Source organism: Colius striatus, chromosome 1, assembly GCF_028858725.1.
Source record: "Colius striatus isolate bColStr4 chromosome 1, bColStr4.1.hap1, whole genome shotgun sequence".
NCBI classification, from domain to species: domain Eukaryota; kingdom Metazoa; phylum Chordata; class Aves; order Coliiformes; family Coliidae; genus Colius; species Colius striatus.
Window position 1 is genome coordinate 65,494,719 of NC_084759.1, and position 10,969 is coordinate 65,505,687.

The window sequence follows — 10,969 nt, forward strand, 5'->3', positions numbered from 1 at the left end:
ACCCCTAAAGGAGATTTGTGTCTCTCCCCCATGACATTCCTGTTCATCTGCAGCAGTAAACAGCCTTTTCTAAAATCCCTGCCTTCCTCCTTGATATTTTTAAGCAGTGCTGCAGCTTCATAGGGTCAGGGACTCCCAGCCTATCTGGAAGAACAAAGACCAAACCAGATGGCTCTCACCTGCTGTTCCTCAGCGACAGGCACCACTTAAAATGTGTCGATGTAATATACTGGCCATATGTCTTCATCTATTGTCCAAGCAAACAATTCTCTTTTGTGCACAGGGGGATGCCTGATTTATTTTAAACTGTGGAAGCAAATGCTCTGGTCTACTTCCTTCTTTTTTTTTTCCTTGCAGATGTTATGTATAATGGAGAAATGAATGAAAAGATAAAGTTACTGTATAAGCTGCATATCCCACCAGGTAAGAAATCCTCAGTTTCCCCAGAAATCTCTTGCTTTAAGCTTTTGGGAAGAGGCTGCTTAATGGTGAACCCTATCTTGCATCCTTCAGCTGGGAGCATATGAGATTTGCATTTGTATTCAGGCTCACTAAAATTTGCTCCAGTTAAAACCTTTTTGGGTAAGATTTATAGATACACAACGTCAAAGGGTAAGATTTATAGATACACAACGTCAAAGCTCAGTTCTGCTGCATTCAAAGATCTTCTGCAGACAATTGTATGGTGACTTCTAGACAAAATACGAACTGACCTAACATTTTTGGATGGCTCCTACTCCATAGACAGTAGAAACATCCTTGATCCAGTTTTGATCAGCTGACAAAATTCTGTGGTAGTTTCTCTGGGCAAAGTTTTTAATTAAATTGTGTCACTCCAGGCAAACTTCTGACTCTGTCAGTGCAGAACCAGCCTTACCTACAGTTAACATAACCTTACAGTGTGATTTAATGAAGTGCTGGGTTTTTAAAGCAACGTCTCTGCCCAATGATTTTATTTTCTTCAAATATGTGAATTGAAAAAGTGCAAGCAGCCATCATGTAGCACTCAAAAGGATTAATCATTGCTTCTTTTGCCTTCTTGTTCTGGCTAGCTCTCACAGAAAATGAACGAGACAGCCAGTCCCTGTTAAAGAATCCTTTGCTGTCAACCTCAAGACCACTAGTCATCGGAAAAGCAAACGGTACGTCCAAAACAGTTCTGTAATGTGTGCGTGTGAGATAACCAGCTCCATCGGAGCTGCTCTCCGGGTTTGATTTTGAAATGGCAGTTTACTCCAGCAACTTGAAAACTTTATTCTCCTTTTTTGTGTCTGCTCCAAAAAAGGTGATGCAGTAGATTACCAAAAGCAGTTGAAGCAGATGCTGAAGGATATAGCCAAAGAAAAGGATACTAAAATGGAAAAAGAATTGCCAAAAATGAGCCAGGTACGTACGTTAAGAGGCTGTATTGTGTTTTTAAAGAAGTGGGGGAGTACTTGACAAGACAATGCAAGGCTTCAGCTCTTCCTGAGGAAGCTGAATTTGGCCTGGGTTTTAGATTCAGCTCTTTAGGTACGGAGGACTGAGCTCCTCTGATCCAGCCAGCAGGTGTAAGGAAACTCTCAGCCACCTTTCTAGCAGCTCCTTCTGCTCAAACTCTCTGGTGAATAGGCAGGATTTCGGCCTCACCCAGTGTGACAGGCTGGAAAATGGGCTCATGCAGGCTGAAGAAAGCCCCCCTCCTAAACCCAGGGAATTTCCAAGAATGCATATTGCTGTTCTATCTTCCTCCCACTTCCTCCCCAGCAAACCAGTAACTCCTCTCTTTGTCCATCAGCAACTGGGACTTGTCCTGTCTTAGTCAAACACTGAGTGGAACTGTGTGGAGTAAGATAGCTGAAGGCTGTCATCTTACCATTGCCTCCCTGGTAACAGTAGAGCTTTGTGTGTGTTGTTGGTATAAGGAAATCTACTGGAGGTAAAAGGGTCCTGTGTTAGTAAAACAAATGTACAGACATGCAAAGAAAGATAGGGCTACAGCCAGGATCCCTTCTGTGCTGGTGTTGCTAAATGAAGTTTTAAATGGGCCACGTCTACGTAACCTCTCAGCTCAGCAGGGCCACGTCATCTCTCATAAAGGCATCACTTGACTGCTTCCTGCAGTCCCTTCCACCCTCAGTTGCCATCCTATGACTGTGAGAAACTTGAGGGCTGACAAACTTTGTAATAGGATATGGAACATCCTCTCATAGCCTGGTAATCATCTCTGATGGGTGAGCAAGGGCTTGGGCAGGAAAGATGTCTGAAGAAGGAAAAAAAGAGCTGGGGAAAGCTGGGAAGAGAAACAGCTAAAAAAAAATTGCTCCTAGGCTGGTAGGCAGTCACTTGGGCTGTACTTGATTCTGTGTAACAGCCACCAGTTTCCCACCAGTAATGAATTGTATCCTTTGCCTTTTATCTCCCTTGCCATTTGGTCAGCTGGGAGGTCTTCCTCTCCTTCATCAAGGCAGAGCAGTACTTTTCTGCTGTTCCCTTTTTGACTTGCAGCACAAAGTTTCCTAGTGCCAGCGAAGGCTGAAATCCCTTTGCTACTCTTTTTTAAAAAGCAGGCAAACAGTGCTATAAGTGAGCATATAAATACCCTCACCTGACTCCTACAGATACCCATAGCCTGGCTGCTCAGTATTTGATTTGGCTTTTCATCCTTTACAGAGGGAGTTCATTCAGTTCTGCAAAACCTTGTACAGCATGTTTCACGAAGATCCAGAGGAGAATGATTTGTATCAAGCCATTGCCACTGTGACCACGCTGTTACTTCAGATCGGAGAAGTAGGACAAAGAAGCATCAGCCTGGGGAGCGGATCAGATGAGTTCACTGAGGACTTGCAGCCCGAGGCCTCTGCTTCAGAGCAGGACGCCGTTTTTACCGACACTGTGAAGGCTCCTCACAAAGACTCTCAACCTTCCCCGGTGACTGAAGGGGACTGGACTGTCTCTTTTGAACATATTTTAGCATCCCTCTTAACTGAACAGTCCTTAGTTAACTTCTTTGAAAAACCTTTAGAACTGAAGCCAAAACTCGAGAACGCAAAGGTCAATCAATACAGCCTCAAAGCGAACGGAACGAGCTGCCAGTCGCGGGGCGAACACACAAAACCCAACATGCAGCAGTAGCGAGGCCGTCTGCACCCAAAACGATGCCAAAGCAGTCTGCCAAAGGCTTTCAGTTAGCAGTGGACTTCTGAGAAACAATTGGTTGGTCTGTGGTTTTCCAGTTTCAAGAGCTTTAAAAGCTAAAGGGTGTGTAAGTTTTGTTCCGTGCCATTGATTTATTAATTATGTTCCTTGTTTTGAATGTAAAAGGAAACATCTGTCTACGGTGTGAAGACACTGAAGCCTTCTTCCGCACTGGGAGAGGAGAGGCTGGCTCCAGGGTCCCGTTTTGTTCTGGTGTTTTTATTGTTGTTTTTTTTTAAACAGGGGAAAACACTTCTCAGCTACTGTCTGCAGTTTGTTTGGGTTGCCTTTTTTGCACTAATACCGAAAACTGTTTCAATGCTGGTAATTGAAACTATTTTAATATATTTGATTGTACTCCAATTTGTATGTCTTGCTGCAATGTTAAGTGTACATGGACTGTGCTTCTTCCCATGTTGGTCTGTGAAAACATGCACTTTTCAATAAACCCCTTTTTGTACTAAGACTCGCATCAACGGTCTTCATTGATTTACAGAAGGAAAAGGCCTTCAGCTCCTGCTTCATTACATAAACTCCCTTAGCTGGTGTGCTCACAGTTCCTTCCCTGGTCAGGACCCTGTGTTTCAGTGCCTTGGAGACCAGTGGGGGATGAAAAACCCAGGGAGTTTACTTTATCCACAAGAGATTACATAGAGGATGTACTGATCCCATGGAGCTGGGGGTTTTTCTTGATTATTTGTTTCTTGAACAAACTTGGCCTTGACTTAAAATAGCTGTATAATAGCTCTTTATTCCCCCTAAGAGCAAAACCAAAGCACCAGGAGTTCACTACCCATGTAAGAATAGTCACATCTCATCCTTAGTCTGTTCACATGTAACAGAAGTCTACAGTATCTTTAATTAAGAAAATTACACCAGTATGTATTCAGGTGACTGGAACATCTTTCATATGAGGAAAGGCTGCGGGAACTGGGGCTGTTTAGTCTGGAGGAGATTGAGGGGAGATCTTATTAACATTTATAAATATCCAAATAGTGGGTGTCAGGAGGTTGGGGCATCCCTTTTTTCTATAGTAGCTAGCAACAGGACAAGGGGTAATGGGATGAAGCTGGAACACAAAAAGAAAAAACTTATTTCACCGTGAGGGTGACAGAGCAGTGGCACAGGCTGCCCAGAGGGGTTGTGGAGTCTCCTTCCTCGGAGGTCTTCAAGACCCGCCTGGACCTGTTCCTATGCGACCTGATCTAGGTGGACCTGCCTCTGCAGGGGGGTTGGACTAGATGATCTCTAAAGATCTCTTCCAACCCCTACCATTCTATGATTCTGTGTACAAGCCCCAGGAAAGCAAGATATTTTAAGATGTTGTCATCTGTTCAACTCAATTCTTTGGGGATGAGAGCTTGGAGAGGCTGGGTAATAAAAACAATTTAGGAATAAACTTTCTTTTTATCCTTTTATTGTACTGAAAATCAGTTTAATTTTCATCCACATTGACTGTCTGTAGACCTGCAAAACAAGAAATTGCATCAGCACCGCTTCCTAGGAAAAGTCCCTTTATGTACGTGCACATCCTTCTTAAGGAAGTGCACCTACAGGTTTAAAACTAGTTTGTTGGTCTACTTCCGGAAAAGCAAGGTAGAGGCAAATACTTCACCAAATGTTAAACCAAAAACTTCATTTAAAGCCAATTCTGCAAAGAAGATACTTCTCAGACACGCAGAAAAGGCTCAACCTGCTTGAGCTTTTGACAACAGAGGATGTAATGTGTAAGGGAAAACAAACCTTACAACTATGGCCAGTATTTTTTATTCTCACAACACTCACAAGGCCCTTCTACTACATTCTGTATTTATATACAAATATATTTATACATTCACTACATTCTGTATTTAGTTTGTAATGCTGCTGAGGCAAGCTAGCAGCCCTGTTCTCTACAGCTGAGCTAGTTTAAAGCCTGCAGTTTGACCCCTTCAACATGCTTTTCATCTCAACTGTACAGTGCCAGAGGAGCTGTCCCACTTTGCTACTTGTTCAGGAAAACACATGTAGGAGAAAGAGAGACATCATGCAACCTCACCTTTGAATGTTGTGACTGGTACATAGGTAACCAGCGTGTACAGCTTGTTCGGTGAATCTTCATCCTCGTTGCGCTTTCTGGACAAACGCACACGGATACGGTAAGGAACGTTCCTGGAACAAACAGGACAGATGAATTTTCAGTAAGACCTGTATCGAAATCTGCTAATTCATATAAAGTTCTTTGTTCTGTGGTGACTGCTTCCTCTCAAATTCTCTAGCTTTACCTCTTTGTGTAAATACACAATGAGTTGATTCCGTTTCTAACTCAGCATCATAACCAGAGTGAAATCCTGTACCTTAGAGATTGCACTGTTTGCCTTAGAGGAGTTTTTCAGTTTTTTTAAAACAAAAGCTAAGATTTAATGGAGCTTTGAATAAGATGAATCCGTAATGCAGAGGAAGCATACAAGCGCATCATGAGTCTCCTACTGATCCAGGAAATAATCCTGTGGAGATGATGGTGAAGCACAGCGTGAGCATGGTCAGCCAGCAGCTGATACTAACAAGCATTCCTTACTAGAACAGAAAACAGAAAAAAAACTCCCAACTCCTTGTTCTGAGATCCTAGAAGGCTCCTGTCAAGGCTCAGAACACTGTCCAACCTGTATGCCAAAGGTCATGACTGTCAGTAGACCCAAACCAACATCTTATTCACAGGCATATGACTGATAAAACATTTCTTCCTTGCAAGTCCACCAAACCACAAATCACTTGGATAACTCCATTTGTCAAATCACAGCAATATTTATCCACAGCATTTTTCAAGTAATCTCCCACCTCAAATGAACTTGGGATTCTGGAAAACTCTTGCTCAGAGTACTTTTGCTCAACAGAATAGCTGAAGGAACTTCCTCCCTGCTGTATATAGTGTTCTCAAAACCATACTTAATAAATCAGATGGATGCAGCAATTTTGACATAGGAACTTGCTTCAACTTACTCCCTTCATTAAACAAGTCAAAAGCATTTTTCACTACTTCACCCGGATCACTGACTATCGTACTAGCTGACATGGTCACTTTAGCCTCTCCTGACCCTTCCAGGAGTGTATTTTTACTTTGCATATATTATCTATTCTAACTAGTAAAAGTCAGAGTTAAACTCACATTGGAAAGACAAGACGTGATGACTCCTTGCTCCACAGACTGTGCTTCTACCAGTTAAGGAAGTCTTGGTTAATGGCCTCACTACTAAGCTCTGAAGTGATGCTGTCACCTGGCTCTGCTGCTGCTTCACTGCCTGTGAACCAGAACAACTCAATGGGAAGGACACGGAATCCCTGCCCAGAAGACCCAGTAACCTAGTCCCAACTTCGCACTCTGTTGGCCTAAGCACGCAACACCAGGTAAAGGACTGTAATTTATTTCGTAGGCTACACTTCAGAATCTAATTCCTAGAAGACATGGCTTAAATTGAGGGTTCAGGCATTTCACCATTTTTTAGGGTTTAACGGGTCCCACTCCTCACAGGAGTCCTTCTGGACCACCTTCACACATGTCAAATGCCAAACCATCTGCTTCAGAAGCCACTATTTTTTGACTCTTGAATTACTCATCATTTGTATTTTCAAGACAAGATTAATGACCCTATTTAAACTATTTCTTGTTAGTATCTGTGCAGCATTTATCAATTCAGCATGCTTCAAACACTAATCCTGTTCACACACGTAACACAAATCCCAGGTACCCAGCCTGGGACTGCAGTTGTCACTAAAAAACTGCGTTTCTAAAAACTGCCTGCTGTGATAGGGACAGAGGTACTTATTACAGCTTCCCCTTCCTTCTTTCCTTGGTACACGGTCAGAAAGGAAGCACTTGCAGAGAAAATGCAAATACTGCAAGGAGTATACACATCTTTCTACTGCTCTTAAGTCCCGTACCTCCACATGCAGAGCTACATCGTTCTTCCTCACACAACAGGGAAAGTCGCAGACACCCACCTGATTCCTTTAGCCCAGACTGCTTTGTTCAACCTGGTGTCGATGCGAACATCAGGGGTACCCATTTCCTTCATGGCAAACTTACGGATTTCCTTGAGAGCGCGCGGGGCTCGTTTCTTGAAGCCCCTATGACAGAAGCAAAAGACATCTCTTTAACTTCAGGAAACTGTCAGTGGTGGACACCAACCTTCTTGAAATGTGCAGTCCAATGAACTGTGTTTGACAGTAGCCCAAGAACTGCACCATAGTGTGACTAGACCTCTCATCTGGTAGGTAGCTGCTAACCTTGTCTACACCTAACAGAAACCACACAGCACAGAATCACAGCTTCAGAGATCACTTAGTCCAACCCCACTGCTAAAGCAGGTCCACCTAGATCAGGTCACACAGGAACATGTACAGGTGGGTCTTGAAGACCTCCAGGGAAGGAGTCTCCACTACCTCCCTGGGCAGCCTGTGCCAGGGCTCCCTCACCTGAACAGTGGAAGTTTTTATTTATATTTCTTGTGTTCCAGTTTCTTTCCATTACTCCTTGTCCTGTCACTGGATATAACAGAAAAAAGTGATACCCCAACCTCCTGACATCCACCATTTAGATACTTACAAATAATAAGATCCCCTCTCAGTCTCCTCTTCTCCACACTGAACAGCCCCAGTTCCCAGAGCCTTTCCTCATATGGAAGATGTTCCAGTCCCCTGATCACCTTGGTGGCCCTGCACTGGACTCTCTCCAGAAGTTCTCTGCCCCTCTTGAGCTGAGGAGCCCAGAACTGGACACAGGACTCCAGATGAGGCCTCACCAGGGCAGAGTAGAGGGCGAGAAGAACCTCCCTTGACCTGCTGGCCACATTCTTGATGCATCCCAGGATGCCATTGGCCTTCTTGGCCACAAGGGCACATTGCTGGCTCATGTTTAGTTTATTGTCAACCAGGACTCCCAGGTCTCTCTCCACAGAGCTGCTCCCCATCAGGTCAATCCCCATATAGTTAGGCAGAAAACTTCAGTAACATTTTGCAGCTGTCACAACTCCTGGTTCTAAAGTCTTACTCAAACACAGACTTTCAAACTTATGGCAGTATTAGTGAATTACAGAGCTTTAACAGATACTCTCAATAAAAGGCCTATGAGAAAAGTAGTGCAACAACAGTAACACAAAAAACCTGATAGAACTGTACTGGTATCGAAATAAACGTTAGAACATTGATGCTATGCTGAGAAATAGCTTCTGCTAAACAACATCTGATGGCTACCTTTACAGGACTGCACCAATACCACCATAGGAAGTATAGCTTGCCTTATGTGTATATGGACAGATTGTGCATGACTGGGCATTTCCACTAGAAGTTACAGCTGCACTGTGAGTGTTTTGCCATTTCCCATCCCGAGACATACAACTTCAGAGTCGGTAGTATCCCGCAGTGGGTCATATTTAGTGTTATTTGCATACTGATATTGCTATTTCATGCTAGACATTGGGAGTGGGAAGTGATTATAAGTAAGAAAAGCATTGAACAAAGTGTTTCATCCCTAGTACTTCATGCCCCAAAAGAAAGGGCATAACCCAAAAAGAAAAGTGGACAGCAAGATCGTCAGTAACAGGATAAGGAACAATCGACAGAAGCTGGAACACAAAAAGTTTCACTTAAACACAAGGAGAAACTTCTTTCCTGTGAGGGAGCCCTGGCACAGGCTGCCCAGGGAGGGTGGGGAGTCTCTTGCTCTGGAGATTTCTAAACCCACCAGTATGTGTTCCTGTGTCACCTGGTAGAGGTGGACTTGCTTTAGCAAGGGATTGGACTGGATGATCTTTAGAGGTCCCTTCCAACCCCTACCATTCTGTGAGTCCATGATTCTACAATCATCAGCATTAAAAATAAGACTGAATTACTACAACCAACCAAGAAGCGAGACCAGAACATCTGTAAAGACACCCCTACCTCCCATCCCCACACAGTTTTGCAATAGTCCACTGCTGTGCTTCTCTCCTGTTCTAGGTTAACTTCAGCAATTTAAGCAGTTACTTGAATGCAGATATAGTTTTATTTCCACAGGACTGTGGCCATACACATACGAAGAGAATCAAAGGGAGACACTTTCTCGACAACTCCTCTCAAGCTTTTTACTACTGCTCGGTTTCATCAGGTTCAGCATTTTGTCAGGGAAAAAGTTACTCTCGTCTACATACAACTAAGACTGTTATCAACTCAAATCACACCCCAGCTTACACCTCACACAATTTAGTGAGAAGCACGGAGACAATCATTGGATTACAATATTTAATTTCTAGAACTTACTAGGGGGTGCTAAACTTTAAACTTTGCCTGGGAAAGACTGACAGCTGTGCACGGAGGGCAGATATCTAACTTCACTCCTTGCCGTTTAAAACCCACCTCCAAATGCCACTTCCAGAAGCCCTGATAAAAGGTACAACTTACACGCCATGGATCCGCTTGTGAATGTTGATGGTATACTCCCGAGTCACCACCTCATTGATGGCAGAGCGTCCCTTCTTCTTCTCGCCACCTTTCTTTGCAGGAGCCATCTGAGCAACGCTGGAAAGCATCCATACACGCATCAAACCCTGACTCAACTTCCCTCAGGATTTTTTCCCCACAACCATCACCCTCCTTCTCATCACTCCCAGTTCCTTACAAGCCACACTACTTCCCACATTCAGAAACATAAATTTAAACTTAACTCATCCCAGGGGTCGTACCAGTTGTAGATTTTACACAGTAGTTTTTCGGCACCATAAATGCTTTACTCCCATCTCAACGACAGGAGCATGAAACATATCTGAGACTCTTCCACCACTTCCCATGAAGATGGGGCTCCTGATCAGTCCCAAGTGCCCCTGAGAAACCACTCTGTCCTGGCTCTGTACAGCCAAGCTCCCTCCTTCCCCAGGGCAACCCAGGAGAGCAGCTTGGCCCGTCCGGGGATGGAGATAACACTGCTGGAGAGGCTCCTTCGAGCGACTAACGGCAGTCTACGGATTCTTCTTCCCTCGCCGAGGCCCTCCATGGGGCCGTAACCCCCCAGCAAGTGCCCCCGTAAGCCTCCCTGGGCCTGCGCCCTGCCCGGCTCAGCGCAGGCCTCGGGGTGCAGGGAGATGGGCCGCAGTCCCGCCGAACGCGGACCCGCCGAGAGCTACTACCCGGTGCCTCCCGCACCAGGATGCCTCCCGCACCGGGCCAGCCCAAGGAACCCCTCCCGCCGCGGGGTCTGTGAGGCGGATGGCCGCGGATCCGCCGGGCTGACACTCACCCTGCCCGGGCACAGGCCGGAAAAGAGCGCGCAAAGGACTGTGGGAGTGAGGAGCCCTTCCGGGATGCGGCCGGGGCCTGAGTGCGCCGGCGCCAGGCGGAGGCGCGCGCCGCGGCGAGGGGCGGGCGGGCTCAGGCAGGCGGCGGCGGCGCGCGTGCCGTCTTTGTTTTGTTGTTTGTCTGCCGTTACCGAGAAACGGAGAGGGGCGGGCGGGTGGATTTGCCCACCTGCCTTTGGCTACTGCTTGCCATTGGGAGGGACGCTCCTGGCTCCAGAGGGAGTGGCCCCCGCCTGTCCCGACCTGAGAGTTGCTTCTGGGCGCAATCTGGGTTCAGGGGTCGCAAAGGGAGCGAGGGGCTGGCTGGCCACCTCTCGGATAGCTGCCAACTTTCTTTCCCCGTACTTTGGAGTTTTTCCTCTAGGAGATGCGTTGTGTGGGGAGCTCGGCTTGGGGGTGATTGTGCTTCTAGCTGCAGCTCCTGAGATGTGCCATCATGGGTCTGCAGTACCCACCCTGCCCTGGCCACCTGCCTGGCAGAATGACCC

General features: G+C 45.7%; 2 protein-coding genes across 6 annotated transcripts in view; one reads left to right on the forward strand and one right to left on the reverse strand.

The window, feature by feature from the left end:
• Nucleotides 1–3,641, forward strand: part of TBC1D8 (TBC1 domain family member 8) — a 53,746-nt gene extending 50,105 nt beyond the window's left edge. For all 3 annotated transcript variants that reach the window (XM_061997606.1, XM_061997622.1, XM_061997614.1), the window contains 4 exons: nucleotides 358–423; nucleotides 1,053–1,142; nucleotides 1,286–1,386; nucleotides 2,653–3,641. In XM_061997606.1, the coding sequence (XP_061853590.1) occupies nucleotides 358–423; nucleotides 1,053–1,142; nucleotides 1,286–1,386; nucleotides 2,653–3,114 (719 nt within the window). In that variant the 3' untranslated portion in view covers nucleotides 3,115–3,641. The remainder of the gene's footprint in view (nucleotides 1–357; nucleotides 424–1,052; nucleotides 1,143–1,285; nucleotides 1,387–2,652) is intronic.
• Nucleotides 3,642–4,577: 936 nt separating this feature from the next.
• On the reverse strand, nucleotides 4,578–10,485 carry RPL31 (ribosomal protein L31). 3 transcript variants are annotated; one of them, XM_061997646.1, is made up of 5 exons: nucleotides 10,424–10,485; nucleotides 9,592–9,708; nucleotides 7,156–7,281; nucleotides 5,216–5,328; nucleotides 4,578–4,644 (listed from the first exon to the last, which is right to left on the reverse strand). In XM_061997646.1, the coding sequence occupies exons 2-5, from the start codon at nucleotides 9,696–9,698 to the stop codon at nucleotides 4,613–4,615; spliced, it is 378 nt and encodes a 125-aa protein (XP_061853630.1). In that variant the 5' UTR covers nucleotides 9,699–9,708; nucleotides 10,424–10,485; the 3' UTR covers nucleotides 4,578–4,612. The 3 variants fall into 3 exon arrangements, with proteins under 3 accessions (XP_061853630.1, XP_061853639.1, XP_010201143.2); XM_061997655.1 differs by lacking the exon at nucleotides 10,424–10,485 and adding an exon at nucleotides 10,232–10,235; XM_010202841.2 differs by lacking the exon at nucleotides 10,424–10,485 and having other exon boundaries at nucleotides 9,592–9,730.
• Nucleotides 10,486–10,969: the final 484 nt, after the last annotated feature.

Coding starts and splice junctions, on each gene's coding strand:
- RPL31 (XM_010202841.2), bottom strand. CDS start 9,719: ATGCTTTCCAGCGTTGCTCAGATGGCTCCTGCAAAGAAAGGTGGCGAG. Junction 7,282..9,591: donor CACAAGCGGATCCATGGCGT/GTAAGTTGTACC, acceptor CTTCTGTCATAG/GGGCTTCAAGAAACGAGCCC. Junction 5,329..7,155: donor GTCTGGGCTAAAGGAATCAG/GTGGGTGTCTGC, acceptor TGTTTGTTCCAG/GAACGTTCCTTACCGTATCC.